Source organism: Rhinolophus ferrumequinum, chromosome 4 (genome assembly GCF_004115265.2).
Source record: "Rhinolophus ferrumequinum isolate MPI-CBG mRhiFer1 chromosome 4, mRhiFer1_v1.p, whole genome shotgun sequence".
NCBI lineage: Eukaryota > Metazoa > Chordata > Mammalia > Chiroptera > Rhinolophidae > Rhinolophus > Rhinolophus ferrumequinum.
Window position 1 is genome coordinate 44,504,628 of NC_046287.1, and position 21,924 is coordinate 44,526,551.

General features: G+C 41.1%; 1 protein-coding gene across 10 annotated transcripts in view; it reads right to left on the reverse strand.

The window, feature by feature from the left end:
• Positions 1 to 21,924, reverse strand: part of DOCK9 (dedicator of cytokinesis 9) — a 257,537-nt gene that overhangs the window by 63,758 nt on the left and 171,855 nt on the right. For 7 of the 10 annotated variants that reach the window (XM_033105052.1, XM_033105055.1, XM_033105056.1 and 4 more), the window contains exons 16-30: positions 20,925 to 21,004; positions 20,656 to 20,843; positions 20,456 to 20,521; positions 19,157 to 19,249; positions 17,644 to 17,767; positions 17,169 to 17,290; positions 15,986 to 16,072; positions 15,507 to 15,596; positions 13,621 to 13,736; positions 13,285 to 13,354; positions 12,251 to 12,376; positions 11,613 to 11,684; positions 1,536 to 1,682; positions 1,234 to 1,317; positions 513 to 624 (exon numbers count right to left, since the gene is read on the reverse strand). In XM_033105052.1, coding sequence (XP_032960943.1) covers positions 513 to 624; positions 1,234 to 1,317; positions 1,536 to 1,682; positions 11,613 to 11,684; positions 12,251 to 12,376; positions 13,285 to 13,354; positions 13,621 to 13,736; positions 15,507 to 15,596; positions 15,986 to 16,072; positions 17,169 to 17,290; positions 17,644 to 17,767; positions 19,157 to 19,249; positions 20,456 to 20,521; positions 20,656 to 20,843; positions 20,925 to 21,004 — 1,577 coding nt within the window. Of the gene's footprint in view, positions 1 to 134; positions 177 to 512; positions 625 to 1,233; positions 1,318 to 1,535; positions 1,683 to 11,612; positions 11,685 to 12,250; positions 12,377 to 13,284; positions 13,355 to 13,620; positions 13,737 to 15,506; positions 15,597 to 15,985; positions 16,073 to 17,168; positions 17,291 to 17,643; positions 17,768 to 19,156; positions 19,250 to 20,455; positions 20,522 to 20,655; positions 20,844 to 20,924; positions 21,005 to 21,924 lie in introns of all 10 variants that reach the window. The other 3 variants (XM_033105047.1, XM_033105048.1, XM_033105049.1) reach the window with 1 other exon arrangement.

A 21,924-nucleotide genomic window follows, 5' to 3' on the forward strand; every position in this document is an offset into this window, starting at 1 on the left:
GAGTTTAAACACTGATCCACGTATATGGGAAATGCCTGAGTGAAAAGCATATGAAAGCATTTCAGCCATCCTTGCATTCTTTTTCTTTTAAAGGAGGAAAATGCAAGAAAGCAAGCATCATACCCCACACCTACCTACAGGAGTTTCATTTGACTCCACAGTTGGTGAAAGAAAAGCTAATTCATGAGAAAAAAGGAAAAGTGAAACAAATAAAAATAAACTACAGTAAGTAAAATGGATTTCTATTGTTGAAGCAAAGGAATTTTTCAATGAAAAAGAGTCACACTAACATGATCTGTTGTCTGGTAAGTTTGCTGAAAAGTAAGTTAACGTAGAACATTTTGTCAGTATCTTTTAAAACGGAAATTTAACAAGAAAAAAAAAATTAATCCAGCAATGAAAAAATTAAAAATTCCTAATGACAGGTTGGAATCAATTCCCTTATCTTATTTAAAACAAGTGGCTTTCTTAGTGAAAAGACTAAGTTAATATGTGCAAAGAGGTAAGATTACCTTGGTATCTTTGAATCCTGCCTTTTCCAAATGGCATCGGTAAATTCAAAGGAATATAATGTTCATGATTGCACACCACACGGAGAAATTCAAACTTGTATTCAAAGAGGGTCTGCAGGAAAAAATGTTTAGTCCTAAGTTAAATACCTTGCTAGACACTTTATACTGCATCCTCAAAGCCCTGCATGAAATAATACACCCAGTCTTTAGCTTCCTGACCTTCTTGGAACGACACGCTCTACACTCTTTTAGATTTTAGAATGGCTGCAGGGAGCTGCTTGAAAATTGAGAACACATTTCATTGAGGGCATTTATTATTTATGCTCCTCCTACTTCAATAAAGGATTTCAGGCAGCTTATAATTATAGACACAGACTGACTGCAATAAAAACATGAGTAAGAGAAAGGCTACTGGGTTACTTCTATTACCTTGCTGAATAAACTATGATTCCCAATACAAGTACTGTTAGTTTTGCACTTGAGAAGTCCTTTCAGGTGTTTATGAGAAAAATCAATAGATACGTTTATTGCACATTTGGAATTAGTGCCCCTAATATCTCACACATTAATATTGTAAGTAAGTACTAGTTAGTATCTTCAGGAAAGGGGAGTGAATAGTGCTTCCGGGGCTGAAAGAAAATTCTGGTGTGAACCCAGAAAAACAGGCAGGTTCCTGGAAGCGAATCAGCAAGACAAGAGCAGTGTGTAACACACACCCTACCTTTGGATCTCCAGGAGCAAAGCAGCTAATGTAGTTGTTGATCTGCTTAAAGACGAAGCCTCTGTCCATGAAGGTGAAACATCTCTGTGGATGAAACAACCCACAAAGGTAAGTATTTAGGCCCCAGCATTTCGGAAAGTTGGGTTCTCATCAGTCTCCACGGTTAATGTCTATCCTTTAGCATACACACATGCCACTGACACTGAGCAACGAACCACTTCCTACTGTATACTAATCACTCAGCTAGAAAGAACGCCTCAGTCATTTAGCCTGGAGACACCCTCTCGCCCGGGGGCCCTCACCTTGATGAAGACGGCAAGGCTATGATTCGCATTCTTAGAAGCCTCTGGGTTATCTCGAAACTTCTGAGTTATGTGCGGCATCAGCATATTCACAACGGTCTCCACGGCATGATGATACGATGCAGGAAACCTCTGGTTTCGCAATAACTGAAAATAATTTAAAGCAAACATTCATTACTTTTTAAGTTGCAACACTTTGGGGGGCGGGGGATCTTATATCTGAGTCCATTTAAGAAACGCAGCATTCTAATCTTACTTTTCTGAAGTTCGAGACATGAATTATTCTTTCTTCTCTCAAAGTACTGCCCAAGTATTCTAATACTTCAAGTAAGTGCTATGGATTAGACCTGAGATCTCAAACTTCAGCGTGATAAAGATCACCTGGGAGAGCTTTATAAAAATCACAGAGAGGCTGATGAAGACCTGCATTTTCACTGAGTACTTTTGTTCATTCTAATACGTGTGCCTCTCAGAGATTTCTTTAGAAACCACTGCCTTAGGTTTAAGCTTCAAGCATTCAAACTGAAAATACAGATTGGTGATTGCATGTTACCAGCTGAAACTGCTTAGAAGCAGTCCTCCCCAAATTAACTTTACATACCGTGTTTCCCGAAAATAAGACTGGGTCCTATACCGTATTTTCCCCCAAATAAGACCAGGTCTTATATTAATTTTTGCTCCAAATGATGCATTGGGCTGTATTTTCAGGGGATGTCTTATTTATTCATGTACAACAATCTACATTTATTCAAATACAGTCATGTCATCTTCTTCTGGAACATCGTCATAACGTACTAAATGCGTCCGTCTGGCTGACGATCTTAACTGGGGCTTACTTTCGGGGTAGGTTTTATTTTCAGGGAAACACGGTAGTAATTTTTCCCCATCAGGAATGCTTACCTGAGAAATTACTCCCAGACTACTTAACAACTGGCTACCATTTACTGTTTATCTTCTACACATCAGGAACTACACTAGATATTTCCATGTACTTTTAAATTAAATTATTATAAGATACCTTGCAAATTTAACCTTCATTTTACAGAGAGTTAGAAAGGTTAGGTAAATGTGTCCTCAGTCATACAACTAACAACTAACAAAGATGCAAATCCAGATCTAGCCTGAGTCCAAGGCCTGTGCTCTTTCTGCTCCGTGCCGCCACACCACCCCTCCCTGCTCACAATAAACGGAACCATTTACTGAGTGTGAATGTGGAGGGGACTGAATGGGATGCTCCATGCATTTACCCATTTGTGCAAGTGATTCTAACAGCCACAACAGAGAGGTATTTTCATTCCCATTTTACAGATAAGGAAACTGAAGCTTAGAGAGCTTCTCTAAGCTTCTCAATTCTCAAACCAGTAACAAGAAAATCTTTGTAAGCTTATATAAACTCAAGAATTGAGTGAGGTAAGGATCAATGAGAATCTGAAGTTTACCTACTTTTAAAAGCAGAACAGCAGAAATTATAAAAAGACTTTGTTCCACATGTGTGGAACAAAGCTCTATATCCTGAGCTGTTGGCCTCAATAGATGATTAGCTTCCAAAGCCTCAGGTAAGGCCAGTTCTAAACACCAGGCATGACTGCTGGCTACTCAAGATGGCCACTCCTAAAAATCAGGTCTCCCAGAATGTGGCTGAGACAACAGCTAGGAAAACCATGAAAAGTGGATAGGGAACTCTATAATAGATGGAAGGGGTGGGTACCACATAAATCTATCAGTCAATACTATCATAACCAAAAGTGTGACAATCAGGAGGCATCACATGCCTCCTGATGTGATGCAGTAGTGCCAACTATGAAGTGTCCTTGACAAAAAGCAAATTAAACCTGAATGGAGTTGAGCCTCTAGATATCACTACAAGTTTATAGGAAAGATAGAGGACAGAGAACAATATCAAGTAACACACAAAGTTACGATCAGCCAAATCTAGAATGTGAGAAATTCTTCAGGACAAATGGCTCATTTTCTTCAACAAATACACTGCATTAAAAAACAAATAAATGGAGAGGGAACAGTGGGAGAATCCAGTAACTTCAGGGACACATCAACCAAATGCAATGTGTGGACTATGTTTAGATCTTAATTCAGACAAACCAACAGTAAAATGGCATTTTTGAAACACTTGGAGGAAAACTAAACACAGATTGAATGTTAGATAAGAAAGAAATACTGCTAACTTTTGAGTGCAATCGTAGTATAGTGCTTACATCTTTTTAAAAGGCTTTATCTGTTAGAGATAACACACTAAGGTTTTTACAGATATTTAGAAGTTATAAAATATTTAGAAATTGCTTTTAAGATAAGCTAGGGAGGGAGAAAAAAGTGTGAGGCTGGATATATAAAGAATAGTAGGATGTTGATAACTGCTGAAGCTGGGTGATAACATGAGATTCACTAAACTATTCTCTTTCCTTTTATATTTATTTTAAAATGTCTGTAACAAAAAGTTTTTATTATAAAGAAAGCAGATGTGGTGCAAAATGGTGGATAACTAACAAACCAAACAACCAACAATGCTGTTCAGTGGTTAGGAGATGACACCTCAGTGCCGTTGAAGACTGACATGAAGCTCTCCCTGCGGCCCAGTGGCCCAGCCACCACCATCTGCTCCTCCGACCAAGGCTGCCGGTGCAGGTCTGTTGCCCCACGCCTGTCCACACCCCCCAGCCTCCTCCAGCTGACCTGCTATGTCCCCTGCGCCCCACTTCTGTGCCATCCTGCTGGCTGCTCAGCTCCTGTCACTCGACCCCTCAACTAACTGAGATTTCCCTGACACTCAGCCATGCTGTGAAGGATCCTGTGAACCCCACTGCTAACAGCCATGTCTTCGCAGACACCAGGAACGGGGTACACCACACCTTACATAGCATGTTGTCTGGGATCTGACAAATGCTGCTTCCCAAATCACGGCTTAACGTACAAAAACTTCACAATAGTCTTCAAATGCTTGATAGTTTGTTCCTTACTGTGTTCTACTCTCTTGTGAGGTTTGGAGACCTCTCTTCTATGGGCTATTTTACTGCTCAGTGACATATGATAAATAAGACCAACAGCTAATAAACTTCATGTTTTTTGGCTTAGCAAACAACAACAAAATTCATGGGGTAGACAAGAAGTCTGCCAATGACATTTCCCAGCAGTCTGAAGTTATTCCTTTATTATTACATTACTTTTTCTATTTTCTTCTTTTCTTTCTCCTATATCCTCATTATTTTCATTGTTTCTCTAACCTTTCCATGTTTATTTCTCTGTCTACCCTGCTGATGCCATGAAAATGGTGACTCAGCTCTCCAACTGCAGGGAGCATAACTGACCCACCCACTGCCCAGCTGCTATGCTCTGAAATCTGCTGCTGCATTTGCACATGACCACCCCTTGCATGGGCTGCTCATGGCCCATGGCTGAGGGTGGCAGCAATACCAAGGCAGCCTTGTTCCTGGAGGTCATGGGCCTCCTCTGATGGTCAATGGATCAAGTATTTTCTCATCAAACTGCACTGCAGTCGAGGATGTTTCCTTCCTTCCTTCTTTCCTTCACCTTGGGTCAGACCTACACTACCATCTGATGGCTCTCCCACACTCTCCCGGGCTCCTTTCCCCTTTTTTTCCCCAGTCATTGCCCCTAATAAATCTCTTCCATGGATAATCCCATCAGGTGACTCAGACTAAAACAATGCTTTTCCCAGAGAAAAGCTTAAGTTTAAGTTTTCAGCAGACTGGTACTCACAAATCTATTCTCTAGCTGTATCTGTTCTCTTTATCGCCCAAGACTGAATCTCCACCCGCCAAATGGAAATTTGTTTGGCTCTGCCACTGCCCCTTGTGGCAACAACTGCTGGTTGCTCCCCAATATCTGTTCTCTCTTCTCTCTCACGGTAATAGAACCTCAACCTTTTAACTGGGTGCACATTCAGAATAAAGACTACATTTACCAGAATCCCTTGTAGGTAAGTGACTAGCTAGCTAGCATGTGATTAAGTCTAGCCAATGGGGTAGCAATAGGTCATATCCTTACAGGGAAATGACATGTTTTCTCCTTCCTGCTGGTTCCACGTGGATGTGGTGGTGAACCCAGTTAGATCAGGAGGACGTGCAGCATTCTAGGCAGACAAAGCAGTGAGATGGAAAGAGTCTGGGCCCCCCATCAACTTTGTGGAACAGAACCCCCATACTAGCTTGGACTGTCATGTGAGCAACAAGAAACTTTTCATGGGATGTAAAGTACAGCATAGGGAATACAGTCGATGGTGTAATAACTATGTATGATGTCAGATGGGTAGTAGACTTGGTGGGGTTATCACTTTGTGAGGGGTGTAAATGTCTAATCTGTATGTTGTTTTGTACACCTGAGACTAATTAAAAAAAATAAATATAATGAAAAATAAATAAAAATAAATAAACTTTTGTTTCTTGTTTAAGTCACTGTTATTTTAGATCTGTCACAGCAGCTGACCCTACAGCCCTAAAGCTTAAGATAACCCAAGTATAACTCATCACCTCCCATCTTCCCTGGTAAACCATGTCTTGATGATCTTTCTCAAAAACTCCACACTTCTATGCTTTCAAACTTAACGTCTAGGTGGCCTTCCTCCCCAACCTACCCCACTCAAATCTGACTTTACTTTGTTCTATTTTGTTTAATTCAGGTTTATTGAAGATTAATTTACATACATTAAAAGCCACCCTTTTAAGGTATATAGTTTGGTAAGTCTTGACAAGTGAGTAGAGTTGTGTAACCACCAGCACATAGATTTCTGTCCCCATAAAAGTACCCTTGTGTCCCTTTGAAACCCTTCCCCCACCTCCAGCCCATGGAAACAATTGATGTTTTCTGTCCCTGTAGTTTTTCTTTTTCTAGAATGTGATAAAATGGACGCATACAGTATGTACTCTGTATGATTACAGTGACTTCCTTTACTGAATACAATGCTTTTGAGATTCATCCCTGTTGTTGTAAGAATCAGTACTTTGTTCCTTTTTGTTACTAGGTAGTATTCCATTGTGTGGCATTACCACAATTTGTTTACCCGTTCACCAGTTAATAGACTTTTGGTTGTTTTTGCTATTACGAATAAAGCTGTTATGAACATTTGCATAGGTCTCTGCGTGAATACATTTTCACTTCGGTAGATACTTAGAAGTAGACTTGCTGGGTCAAATTATTAGTTCTATCTCAAATTCTCTTTTATTCATTCACAGTGCTCTCCATCCTCATCCCCAATTTCACCTCACTTCCCCCAATGCTAGATCTTCATCCGCATCACCATAAAATGTCCTTTCATATTACTGCAATTAGAGATCTAAAAAAAAAAAGTCATATAAAAAAATGACAGGTGTATTAATGTGTTCCACAGGCTAGTTAAACTCCAGAGAGAAGCATAAAAGTTTCCAAGTCACTCAGCTCACAGTTACACGCTCTTTTGCCTCGTCTCTCCTGCTAAGGAACCTACCCCACCTCTCTGTGGTCCCTACCAAACCATTGGCTGCTTGGCTTCGAAGCTTCCCATCATCTCACCACTGTTTCTGAGTTGATCTTGTTTTTCACTCTTCCCCTCTCCTCTAAGTCTGAGCTCTGCCCCAGAGCAAGCCACAGAGGCCTTATCTGGGCACGAGCTCTTCCTGTGCCTGACATTCATGCTCTTCACCCTTAATGTGGCACCCTTCCAGGCCCTGGTCAAGTTCCATCTCTATTTCCACATTAATCTCCTATCATTTTGAAGCGCACACATACTCCTTCCTGAACTTTTCTCCAACTGTTCTAAGATAAATGTAGTCTTTCTCCAAGGACTATGTCAGTTTCAAGGATGAGGGTCCACTCTCTACTCTATGTGTATTTCTCCTCCGTGCTCTGCACATAGCAAACAACAGTTCAAAGCATTTTTCCATGGGTAGAAGTATGGATATGAACATTCTGCCATCACCTATGTACAGGGTTTACAGATATGGTGTAGGGGAAGTCCAAACAGTCCAGGTAGAACGTGAACCATACCGTTCTTCTTCCACTTTTCAAATGAAAGCTCTTTCCTTGCTCAATTAAGCCAGAAAATGGTGGAAGGTTCAACAAGTAAGACTTTAGGGTATATATTCATCCTATCCTATGACAGGTTTTCCAGCTTCCTTGAAGTATACCTGTGGAATGCCAGTAATTTGCTTGATTCGGTGTGGGAGGAAAGGAAATTCAAAACGAGTCTGCTGAAATTATAGCTGCTAAATATAAATGACAGGAAAGAAACACCTAAAATATGTTGCCCATGGAGGCAGAACGGGGTTGGAGGTTGTGAACTCTCCTTAGCAGGTATCAATGAGGTCTACTCAAAAACCACTTATTTTAAATTCCAAGCACATGTCACTTAGAAAACACTCAAGGTTAGCAAATAAATTGCTCATTTTGGAGGCTAGTTCAGAGAAAGGCTCTGATCTACAGTCTTCCTCAGCAAATGTAACAAAACGTAGTTTGATTGGCTGGGGACAGGAAGGTGGACATGTGGCCACCTCCATCTTCAGAAACAGTGTAGCATGAGAAGCAAGCAGAACAGTGTGCCAATCTATCCCTCTACATAAACATGCAATAGATGGAATGACCCCACTAACACCGGGAGTGTACCAAAGGCCTCAGCTCAACAAACACTACAACCCCACACGCTGATCGTCGCAGGTATCTTTGGAAAGGGCAACACCAAAAGCATTATCTGGCTCCTATATGAATCTGTGGCCTAGATACCCCTACCAGACTGATGTGTGCCGTGTTGGCACTTTAAGACTCACCAATGAGGAAAAAAATCAGTTCAGGATTATAAACAAACTGGATTATATTTATAATCTTCAGTCAAAAATTATCAAAACTCTGAGGGAATTTGATCATGGTTTTGGAAATCACCAATGATACAGGAATGGTGAGAGCACAAACTTATTCCCTAAATTCAAAACACTGGGATCAAAAACTAGCACATACAATTCTTTTTTTTTTTTTTCTTTTTTTGAACGAGTTTATTTGAGTCAAACTGATGGCATATGCTGGGGAGCAAGATGTCAAATGTTCCTAGGACATAAAATTCTTAAGGTGTAAATATAAGACAAACATAAAAATGACCAATTCAAACATATAAAACTCATTACTTCTAAGATATGAGGCAAACTGAATGAAGGCTTCAAAAAATGTGAGAAGTTCCTAGATCAGTAACATGTGATTTAGGGAAAGACTGGCATGGAGTCCAAGGAGACATCGAAGCAGAAGGCAGAGGGGAGAGTTGAAAATGTTCAGCTCTCCAAAGTGGTTAAGTGCTTGTTTTGAATCTCTTTTTATAGTAAATTATGTTATGGTTAAGCTTCCTCCTTGTGGATACCAGTGTTTCTTTTTAAACTGGATAACGATTTTAAAATAAACTACTTCTAAAAACTCTCTGAATGTTGTTTTAGGACCAAAATACAATTAACTTATGGAGAAGGTTATACATGGTAGCATTTGAGTGGTTCCAAAGAGTTACAAAAACAATTTCCCAGAGGCATTGGAGAATTAGGTTGTAAGGCTAGAAATAGCAAAACATCGGGGAGAGGCTGATTCTGACTATAGCACGAGTTCCTGGCTCTGCTCAGTTGTGTGACCTTGGGCAAGTCACTACATGGGTCGACACTTCCATCTCAACCTCTGTGAAATAAGGGAGGAGCTGGATCAGAAGGCAGCTTCCAGGTCCCTGCCATTCTTAACGCTCTGTGGTTTAATTTGGCATCTTCAGAAAAGAACACATGAAATTAAGTTCCTTTATTAATCTTCTGTCACAGTTCTTGGAAAGATGCCATTGATACTTGATTTTAAATATACTTCTTGCGAGTGTTTCAGAAGTCCATTACCTCCCTGACCATCACTCCCCTGGTCCAACTGTACAATTTCCCACCTAAATTCTGTGAGGGCACAAACCATGCTCCATTTAACTTTGTAACCTTGGAGTCTGCCTATAATAAGGGCTCAAGGAATACTTTCCGAACAAATCAGTTTTATTTTTAAGTATAAGTAAGTCATCAATGTCTCTGAAGTGACTGCATTTATTTAGAGCCAAAAATAATGAAAAATGCAGTAGGGCCTTGTTTTGGACTAAACTGTGTCCCTTCAAAGTTCTTACATTAACGTCATAACCCTCAGTACCTCAGAATATGACTGTATTTGGAGATAGGGTTTTTATAGAGGTAACTTAAAGACCCTATTAACTTTTAAGTCAAAAATTAATTTTAAGTTAAATTTAATCTAAATTAAGTTAAAACAAGGTCATTAAAGGGGGTCTTAATCCAACAGGGTTAGTATCCTTATAAGAAAAGAGGACATTAGGACACAGACACGCACAGAAGGAGAAGGTGGCCGTTTACAAGCCAAGGAGAGAGGCTGCAGAAGAACCAACCTTACAGACACCTTGATCTCAAACTCCCAACCTCCAGAATTGTGAGGAAATAAATTTGTATTGTTTAAGCCACACAGGCTGTGTTAGTTGTTATAGCAGCCCTCGAAAACTAATACAGGCCTAAAGCCTATCCTTCACGTGACAACAATTTTAACAAAAACATATATCTGTTTGACCTGTGCATGTGCTCAGGTGCACGTGTGTGTGTATGAACATACACTTACTGTGTTTCCCCAAAAATAAGACCTAGCCGGACCATCAGCTCTAATGCGTCTTTTGGAGCAAAAATTAATATAAGACCCAATTATATTATATTAATTATATAATATTACATTATATTATACCGGTCTTATGTTATAGTAAAATAAGACCGGGTCATATTAATTTTTGCTCCAAAAGATGCATTAGAGCTGATGGTCTGGCTTGGTCTTATTTTCAGGGAAACACGGTAGCTGCTCACTGCCAAGTAGACAATCTGCTAGATTTTTTTCTTGGCAGGCTGTTGTTTTAGATGGTGTGTTACTCTGTGGAAGGCAGGGCCCACCTCCACCTGGCACCTCCCTGTGCACTAAAGTTGGACTTACAAGAAAAAATAAAATAAAAAGGAAACCACCGGGTCAGACACCAGCACCTGCTCTGCTAGAGGAAAGTACGGCTTTCGGTTTTGAAGCTCCAACCTTCCACCTGACGAAATCCAGCAGCCTTTCCCAAGGCTTCTCCATGGGGCCTAGATCCAGACCCTCCCATCCTTGGACTCCCCCCTCCGTCCCTCCTTCATTGAGAGAGACACTGCCAGGCCCCACAATGGCTGCTCCTTGCACACTGCCTCCAGCTCTCACCCAGATTCCTCGAGCCGCACTTCTGTACAGCTACAAAGCAGTGAGGATTCATAGTCATCATGGCAATCTGAGCTTTATTTTTTAAACTCCAAGACTGCATGTTTCAGTAGGAACTCTGCAACATGGCCACCTGTATTTACTGCCTTGGAATTTTATAAAAATTTATCTACACTGAGCCTCTGACAGCCAGTGACAAGTAGTCACAGCTTGACAGGTATCAGTCCAGAGATGAGCATGGGGACAGCAGGGAGAGCCAGAGAGTCACAGGGCACACACACTCAGCCACCTGGGAGAGGAGGGCTGGGGGGAGACTGAGTTATCTCACAGTCCATTCATTGGTTGCAGAGGATGTGAAGCAGCGTCACACACTTTTGTCTAAGTCCCTGAGAAATGTCTATGATGCTCAAGACGCTTAAGAAATACCAGGTAATTATATTTGAAATGACTGCTTAAACTACTACTCCCATTTCAGCAGAACTTGAAGATTTCTAAGCTGGTCAAAAGAAAGGACATATTTTTATTTGGATTTAATATCACAGATCTTGAGGGGTATGGGCTCTGGAGCCAGACTGGTCTCAAAACCTGGCTCTCTCCACTCGCTAGCAGCACGGCTTTGCGCAAGTAACTCAAGCACCTTGGCCTCAGTTTCTCCATCTATAAAATGAATAGTAAGACTAATACTTCCCCCATAGCGCTGTTATAAAGCTAAAATGCTTCATTACCGAAAAGCACTTAAAACAGTACTGTAACGCCCACAGAAAGTGTTAATACATGTTAGCTACCAACATAATGAAAGATACTTTTTCCTAGGAATCACAAGAGCCCTGATATGAAGTGACATACCTTAACTTTGGAGTTCTCTATCAGATGCTGAGCCATGGATTTTATCAAAACATCGAAGAAAAACCATGAATACTGAAAGAAAGAAAACAAAAAGGACCCCAGTAAGAAAAACAACCTATGAGAAGGTGAGATGTTTCCTCTCTTAGGCTGGCAATGTTACTGACATAAAACAAGTGTGACCCCAAAACATGGCTGAACTTCTTGGCAAATGATCAGACCAGAGGTGCCTGGCAGATGTTCCCCTACTTCACATGTCCACTGGGAAACTGGGTGCCTACACTCAGCATGGCACAATGCAGCGAGAGGCACTGCCAGATCAGACATGTGGTCCTTCTCTTGGCTGAGTCTCGTCTGTAGACACCTGCCTGTACAACCTCTAACACACGGTCCTCCAGTGATTTGAATACAATGACTTATTACTCCTTAAGAGCCCATGAAACTCTGAGTAGAGTAATACTTTGCAGCTTTGATAGGAGGACAAGTAACAAAGTTGGTACTGAAGAACTAACTGTTACCCTTTAGGAGCTGGTGATTGTCTCAAAAAGCACACGAGAAGGGGTGAACTGATCAAGCTGAGGAACTGGAGTTTTCTTTAGTTAATTTTAATACTGCAGAGTCACACTGGCCCCCTGACATACCTTAAGTAGTTTGTTGCTGGTGAGGAAATCAGCGGAAGGCTTGAGAATGGTAGTCATGGATTTGGTCAGTTCTTCATGCACTGTCTTATATTCGGAAGCAATATACGGCTCAGCCTTATAAGCATACTTTGAAGAAAAGGGAAAGATACTTTAACGTACTGGTTCTCCAAGATGAGATGAAAGCTGGAGAGACTCCAAAGGATGGAGATCAGGGACCGAGGCACAATTGTATGGGTGGGAGAGGAACGTGTGGAAATGGAAGGTGAGAAGGGTGGTTGTCATGTGAGAGAAAGAGGGAGCCCAGGATGTCTTCAGGGGACCCATAAAAATACGTGCGTCCCCTGACTCGGGTCAGTGACCTCCAGCCCATAGCTCCACCTCTGAAGGACTTCCCAAAATGTGTTACATGATGCTGTGTAACTGACACCCTGAACAATCCGAACTTTACTTTTTAAACTAACACCTAACTATAATTCACAGAGGTGTTGAAGACTAAACAGAATGTGTATAACTTTTTAGAACAGAAACGGATACTATGTTTACTGAACACTGTGTATCAATGGAGAACTTGTTGCTATTTATCCCAACGACATTTCTTGCTATCCCACAGAATCATCCACCTGGATGGGGGCCCGAGCTAACCTTCCTATCTTGGGAGGAGCAGTTTTCCTGCAAATTTTAGATGGGAAAAGAAAAATGAAGACAATACGCTATACCAGAGGCCTAGCTAAGAGTGACTTAAAATTCTTCTTTAAACTTCCACATCATTTGGGTCACATTATCTGTAAAACCCATTAAAAGAAGAAATGTAGTTGACAAAATAAAATTGAGTACATAAAGGAATGGCGGCCCCTCTTTGGATTTGTTCAGGTATAAGCACTAGCTATGTGGTACAGAAGAGAAAGCAGAGGTGTTCAGTTTCATCCCAAGATACATCCCCAAGTAAGTAGATTTAAAAAAAAAAAAAATAGGTTCTTAGAAGGACAATTGGAGAGCCACAGATTTAAATGATTGGGGCAGTTTATTTTACATACCTTAACATATGACCTCAAGTGGCTCTCCAATCCTTCCTCATGGCACTGGGCAACCACATGAATAATGACCCTATACACCACAGGAATGAATAAAGCAATGAATAGTAATGTGAGAATGGACACACTGAATTATTATCACAGTAGTAGGAGATCAATGAGGATGCTATCGTCACCACAGGAGACAAGGAATTCGATGGGGCCCCCACATATGGGATCAGAAGAAGTCGCTTACGTATCATGTTTAACACATACTAGCGTCCCAGACAGGTACAACTGTGCTCCAGATGTGGACAGACTGGACGGGAAGGACAGCATCCACCTTCCCACCTTGCTCACCGTGTCACATTGACAGCGACTTCCTCGTGAGTTGCTCTGGGGAGGACGCGGAACAGCTGGTTGAGGATGGTAGGCAAGAACGCGATCATCACGTGGCCTTCCATGGCGTGCAGACTCTGCAAACGGCGGGGGGGGGGGGGGAGGCGGGGGTCAGAGTCCGAGTCAGCCTTTGCAAAGTAAACCCACCCCACGCAATGTCCGCTCAGTGTCAAATAAGGATGGAAGGAGCCCATCTAAAACAAATGGGAGGCAGCAGCAGGCAGGATAAGGAACACGGATGTCCGCGTCCTCATCCCCAGCACCTGTGAACAGGTTACACGGCAGCGGAATTAAGGCTGCTGACCAGCTGGCCTTTACATAGCGGGGCGCTCCCGGATTTATCCAGGTGGGCCTGATGTAACCACAAGGGTCCTCAAAAGTAGAAGAGGGAGGAAAAAGAGGAGGGTTGGGGAGACAGGCCTAAGGAAGAATGATCAGAGAAGCATCTCTGTTGGCTTTGAGATGGAGAAAGTGGCCATGAGCCAAAGAACGAGGGAGCCTTTAGAAGCTGTAAAGGACAGGAAAACAGATTCACCCTTAGAGTTTCCAGAAAGGCACTCTGCCCTACTAACACCACCTTGATTTTAGCCCAGTGAGACTAATGTCAGACTCCTGACCTACAGATGTACAAAACCGCCCTTCGGGCCAAGCACACCCAGGAGAACTGTGGGACCTGGGGAGTCAATGGTGAGAGGGGCACTTTGGTGGACACGAAGGAGCAGGATGTCTGGGAGCCACTGGCTGTGAAGCTGCAGACATATAGGACAGCAGTGGAGAGGGCAGTCCTGCTGCTGAGGATTGATGACATCATCTCGGGCGACGACCAGGGCACCGGCCAGGAGTGAGTGGTGGGCAGGCGGCCTCAGCTCAGGGCCAGCAGCCCCTCTGCCCCTCCGGCAGACTGCCTGGACCCTGTGGGTTTCTGTGTGTGGCAGGGACCAGGTGGAGAGACAGCCGCAGGCCCTTTCTGTCCCAGCTCAGTTTGCAAAAGGCACTAACATGTAATTCTTCTCTATTGTAAGCTTTCCATTTAGTTTGCTTCTAATAATTAAATCTGAGTCAAGCCACCAAGTTTGTGGTTATTGCTTACAGCAGCAATAGGGATCTAATAGAAGGGCTCTTCAAGTCACGTGGCTCTCTATGAGGTCGTTGACAGGGGACTTGGCACAGCAGTAATTTCAGAATCCCTATTTTATTTTCCTCGCTTATATCAAACAAACTTCTATTCCTTTCTCACATTTCTTATTTTTATCCCTGCCTAGAATGCCCTTTTTGCTACTCTCCTTTTTAAAAATGTTCCCCTAGAGTCATGTTCTGGATGAAAGTCCCCTAGGCGAATTCTCCTTGCTCTCAGTGTGCAATGACCCAGGAGCCTCCCTAAGCCCTGCACAAGCTGGGGTTGGTTGCATGTGTTATCATTATTATTATTTTTAACTCACCTAGCATGCATTCGCCAAGCTTATGTTATCTCCTACAATGACCTAGAGGTTCCTTCATGGTGAAACTGAAGTCACTGCTTCTTATGTGCCTATTACGGTGCTTTGTGCCCAGTGAGCACTCAGCACAGACAGCCTGTGTAAGGGAGTGGTTTCCCATGTGGGGAACAATGTGTTTGAAGTGTGGCCTGAGGGTAGATGTGGGACTAGGACGAAGGCAGGAGGCGCATGACAAAGGGAGTCCCCTTCTTGCCACTGTCTAAAACCATATAGAAGCTACTGATGTGAGAGCGTCTAGCTAAGAGCACCCTTATAATCATCCAAGGAGTAAGAACAGCACTCACCACCCAAGAGAAAACCCAACCGACTCTAAGCTCATTTAAAAGGGGTTATAAGAAAGCCACCCAATACCTTCAGGTATTTTACAAGCTCATTCCCTAAGGCCTGGGCTCCGGATTCGGTTTTCTGACAGTACTGGAAAAAATTATGTAAATGCTGATCCTGGGGGAAGAAAAGAAGAAAATGAAAACTTATTAGCATATCTGCTGTAGAAATAGGAGCATTCACTTCTTGCAGCATGCATGTTTTATTTAGACCATGAAACTGAGCATATAAAAATGTGAAGATCAAAGAGATAAAAATAAAAATAAATTGAAAAGATTCCAAAGCTCCTCCAACAAAAGAAGAAAATTGTTGGGAAATGTTATTTGTTCTATTCATTTATTTCAGTACATATAAGCACCTCATATGTACTTCCTATCTTCAAAAGAGGACCTACAGAGTAAAAATATATCTATATAACGTATCAATTAGGATTTTGTTTTGCCAAAAAATTCACATCAACTCATTCATAGAGCAAACACTGCTAATTTTAATGGAATAGCACGTACCTGAGTATACACCGTGGAAACCAGATGAGTTGAAACTTTCAGCAGTGGCTTGCTTCCATCTACCCATTTAATTTCTGGACCACAATGCTGAAAAACATGGAGGGAAAAAATATCCCAGCAGATGAGTGATCTTGGCTTCAAACACCATCCTGAATGAGGGTGCTGATGAGGTGTCGAAGACCCAGACAGCTTTGGTGGCTTGAGAGTCGGGCCTGGCTCACAGCAGGACAGCAACCAACAGCAACTTCTCTCCACTTTCTTCCCCCGTGTAAAATAACCTTCTGACGAGATGTTCTAAGCTATCTTTTCTGTTTAGTTGCAGCTGTAAGGATTACTGTCTATTTAAGAGGGAAAGCATCCTATTTCATAAATGACTTCACCAAACTTGAGTTCAGGATCCTGAAAGTGATGGCAGAAGGTGACAGATAAAACAGGGAGGACAGTGTGTACTCCTGGCACAGGCCATGGGTCAATCATCTGTGTGTGCTTAATTTCACTTCCGAAACCTCCATTGTTCTCATGTTCGGACTAGGAATTGTAACTGAATGTTATATGACGTACCCTTATTTTGGAATATTTTAACTATTGGTCCCTAACATGGCCCCAAATTTGGCACTATTTAACTGCAAAGAAACATTAAAAGCCATTCAAAATGAAACAGATCTTATCTGAGTATATCATAAAACTGAAGCCTGTAAAATCTAAGACGGCTAAAAAGAAGGCAAAACCAACAAACCAGTTGGAGAAATCTGAGACAATTCAGGCTTTAATGAATCAGAAAGGTATCAGAATGGGCTACTATGTGGGTGAGAGATTTGCTTACCAGACTTACATTAAGCTGGAAGACAATTCCTAATCATTTGCATAACCCTAAGTACACATCTTTATTTGAGGATAGTCTGCCGAGATTTTCAATCTCATTCAGCATCTCCAAGTCTCCATTTCCCTGCAGAGGCACTACTACTTCTGGGCTTATACTTTAAAATGCCCAAACTGTAAATCTAGATTGTGATACTATTAACAGCACTACCGTCCAATTGCCTAAGTTTACTTGAAAATGAATAACTAAAACTAAAATGTTGGGAATGGCAAAGACCCCGCATGCTTTTCTTGTGTTATTGTTTAGGTTGATCTCTAATGTTTTCTGAAGAAGTTGGGAAAGGCCAATCTTAAAATCTCATACCCTGCCCATCCCAAGCTCCTGGTAGCCAAGGTAGCCAGCCGGGAGGTTAGCTGAAACAGGAATGTGCTGTTCGTTAATCACCACCCTTCCATCTTTCAGGAGAGGAAGCCAGGAATATCCAACTGTTGAAACAAAGAACAAAAAAATCCACTGTACGTCAATGAGAACTTATGAAAGAAAGCCAATGTTACTAAATTGCCTGATCCTTAAAAACTGTCAATATCAATCGGGCTAAGAAATCGAAAAGGCCCTGAATATAATATGTGCAGAACACTGCCTATAATGTACATGGAGAGCTTTGGGATTAGAATTCTAAAATTATCTTTTATAAAAATGTACATAAATAAGCCAGGCATGCTACCTTCACAAACTTCATCTAAAAACTCCTTCACAAAAGGATGCAAATTACCAAAATAAAATTTAGGACCCTAATGTGCAAGTTACAAATAATCAAAGGAATGATAACATTTCAAACCTTGTGTTTCAACAACATCTTTCTTCTTTGTGCTTCCTTTACTTGAATTATCGCAACTGACATGGAAGAATGTGAACAACAAGTGGTGCTTTTCATGTAGCTGGGTGGGCAATTCTATTTTAATCTGCAAGGAAGACAAAATAATGATCTTTCTAATATTCCAAAACAACAAAATCTCTTGGTGAAAGCAGCCACACATCACCCACAAAACATATCACCCAATGCATAAGCGTGCATTTGGTCTCCAAACTGAGAGTAACATTTACAGTCAAAGAAACCTCAGACGGTACATTGTGCTAAGGAAGAAATGGACCCTTAACACACTGCTAGGCTGTTATGGTCTGAATGTTGTCCCCTCCCCACCGCCCCAATTCACATGCTGAAATTGTAACCCGAAAAGGTGGTGATACCATGTCTCCCCCAAAATAAGACCTAGCCGGACAATCAGGTCTAATGCATCTTTTGGAGCAAAAATTAATATAAGATCCGGTCCTATTTGACTATAAGACCGGGTCTTATATAATATAATATAAGACCGAGTATAATATAATAATATAATATAATATAATACCGGGTCTTATATTAATTTTTGCTCTAAAAGACGCAATAGAGCTGATGGTCCTGCTAGATCTTATTTTTGGGAAACACGATAGTATTAGTAGGTGGGAGGTGATTAGGTCAGGAAGGTGGAGCCCTCATGAATGGAATGACTGCTCTTATAAAAGAGGCCCCAGAGAGCTCCCTAGCCCTTTCCACCAGGTGAGGATACCACTGAGAATCTGCGACCTAAGAAGAGGGCCGTCCCTGACCATGCAGCCACCCTGATCCCAGACTTCCAGCCTCCAGAACTGAGAGTCATAAACATCTGCTGTGTGTAAGCCACCCAGTCTGTGCTATTTTGTTATAGCAGCCTGAACAGATTCAGACATTCACTGACAAAAAATAGGAGAGCTGATATTTCAACTCTACAAGGAATTGGAAAACACATCAGAGAAACCACTCCACTAATTTAACACAGCCACGGCATGATGAAACACAGGGTAGAATATTTGAAAGCAGATTCATACAGTAGCTTTAATGAACTACACTATAATTTTATATAAGGAAACCCAATAAGAAAGGAAGATTCTCAGGTCCAATAAACATAACTCTACTTAAGTATGAATTTGAAAAGAATATGTCAGAATATTAATCGTGGTAGTAACAGAGAGGGGATTTTGACGTGTTTCCTGCATTATCTGCATTTTCAAGCTTTTATTTTTGACACTAAGTATTAGTGTCAAAAATACTTTTGTAATTACTTTCTACTTTATAAACTTTATAAAGGTACTATGTACTGTGTACTTTTATAATTAGAAAAAAATTAGGTAAAATAAATACTTCAACATTTAGTTCCATCAACACAATTTCAGTATAGTATGCAGCTTTTTTTGAATTTTGCTTTACTAAGCAAAGAACATGGAGTTTTCCTTAAAACTGGTCACATTCGGTTTTCCCTTGGAAACCTGCTCACCTCATCATAAAATTCTGGGTTTTGGTGATGGTGTAAAACTGCAGCAAAGGCGCTTCTTGTGAACACTGGCCCACCAGGTCTGCCGTAAATGCACTAAAATAAGAGTTAGCAAAGGGAAACACCAGCATTCAATGAATAGAGTAAGAAATTAAACTCAGATGTGCTGCAAACAACTCTCCAATAGCGTAAACTTAACCATCTCTGCTGGATTTCTTCCGCCTATGAGACTCCAGGCCCACAAGCCCCCTTGCTCCTGGCCCAACACCCCCTCCAGCTCACCTCCCAGCCCTCCCCATACCCCCTCCCCCCTCCACACGGTAGCTTTGGACAGCACCTTGCTCACTGCTCCCTGTCACACCTCCATGCCTCTGCTCACGCCATCCCCATCCCAACCATCTCCCTTTCTATGTGCACCAAGCAAAATTTCATGCATCCTTCATGAAATGACTAACCCCTTCCTCTGTGTCCCTTCAGGATTTTTTCTATACTAAGTATTCAGTGTGTGTCCAAAAAACCATTTCAGCACCTTCTGTGTGCCAGGAGGTATTTTGTCATGACTGTCTTTCCCACTAAATTGTGAATTTCTTGAGGGCCAAAACTGGCCAAAACTGTATTATATTCTTCTTTACATCTTTGTCTCCTTCCCTTCCTGAAAAGCCACTTTCACATAGTTACAGTAAAGAATTTGCGATCTGGAGCCAGACTGCCTGGGTTTGAACACTGGTTCCACTAATGTATGACCCTCAGCAGTTTATTTAAATTTTGTGCATTAGTCTCCTCAACTGAAAAAATGCAGATAATAATAGTACCTGACTCCAAAGCCTTTTATGAGAATTACAGGAGGTTAATAACAATATGGCTCTAAGAGGAGAACCTGGAATACAATAAGCACTCCATACACATCACCAGTAATCTCCTACTAATACGACTACCAAACTACAATAAACATTCAATAAATGTCAAACTTATTATTATTTCTACTATCAAGGTTACTAATATAATTCTTAGCACCCACACAATGCCTGGTTCACAGTAGGTGCACGATATGTTTACTGAATTGAATATACATGAGAAACGTTCATCCCTAAGGAGTATAACAAGACAGAAATAGTCCATTAGAAGCAAGAACTCAATTATTCAATATTCCCCAAGGTTCAACATACGTGGTTATAGATTGTGATGGCATAATCTTTTTGTGTTTGTGTCAATTAAAATGTTCTAAATTCCTTTAGTTGTGCAATATCACGCAACTACATTTTTAAAATAGGAAAATGCAAACATCTATGAAAAAAAACAAACCTTCAAAGGCTGGGAGTCTTCCTCATCTGAATCTTTGAATTCAATGCAAACCGCAATATTTCTGGCCTGCAGCAGTATTTAAAGAAAAAAAGGGAGAGAAAACAAAAAGCCAAGATGTGAAAACATTTATAAAAGAACATGAGAAGCCAAAACCTAAGAGAGTTTGATATCAGAAATGAAACTTCCATCTTTACACTCACCTTGGCAAACGTCTTTTGACTGTCGTATTTCAAGTACTTAGGATAAACATAAAGGTGGTTGTTGTAGATGGTGTAAGGCTGAGTGTGTTTTGGTATGCAGGGTACAAATTCTTCTACTTCAAATGTGACTGGGGTTTTAGCACAGGTTTCAAATTGCTTCATGGGAATGTACGATGAATTGACATAATCTGAAAAATTAAAAACAAACAAATTGAAGAACAAAACCAAACAAAATTTTGTTTATTTATTATATAGAACTTACAACTTACTAGGGAAGTCTGAGGAAACATTATCAATTGTAATGTCTAGATTGCCCAGAATCACTGGGAGTTTAGCCATCTTCTCAGGTCTACAAACAAAAAAAGAAAACAAAAATCAAACATTTGTAAGTTAGGTTGGCTCTAAAACCTTAATTCTAGAGTAGTACTTCTCAGAGAAATATAATGCAAGGCACAAAAGTAATTTTAAACTTTCTAGTAGCCACATGTAAAAAAGTAGAAAGAAATAGGTAAAATTAGTGTTAAGAATACATTTATTTAACCCAGTATATCCAAAACATTCTTATTTTGCTATGTAATCAGTATAAAAAGTTCCTCCTAATTATTCAAAACCATATGTGTATTTTACACTCACAGCTCATTTTAGTTTGGACTTGCTAGATTTCAAGTGCTAAATAGCCACATGTGGCTAGTGGTTACCACGCTGGGCAGCACAAGACTAGCTAAGAACAGCAGTAAAATGTTAAAGTTGTCCTGAACCATTTCATCCTCCCCATACATTCTTGGCTCATTTAGCATCATGAAAACTCATAACTAGAAGTCATCTTAGGCTCCAGTATCTAGCAAAACACTGACTTCAAAGTAGGTACTCAATGAAATGTTTGGTGTTTGTATTTTGCCCAACTCAATTCAATATAGGAATCTCCTCTGTGATATTCCTGAGGTGCCCTGTTACTGCTTCAACCCTTTCCAGTGACCAGGAAACTTCCACCATAGCTGTTTCGACCCCCAGATTGCTCTTCCTTATAGCAGGGTAAAATCTGCCTCTCTGACACTTCCACTCACCAAGGGGCCTAGTTACGTTTCTCTATGGAACACCTTTAAACCATCTATAAACAGCTACTACACCTTTCTGAAGTCCTTCATCCTCAGCCCTTTTGCACCTTCCTCAATCCCATTTCTCTCCTAGAAGAAGGTCCCATTTACATCATAGCATCCAGAATGGCACAGATGAGCCTCAGGATGGTCTGACCAGGTGTGGGTAGGACAG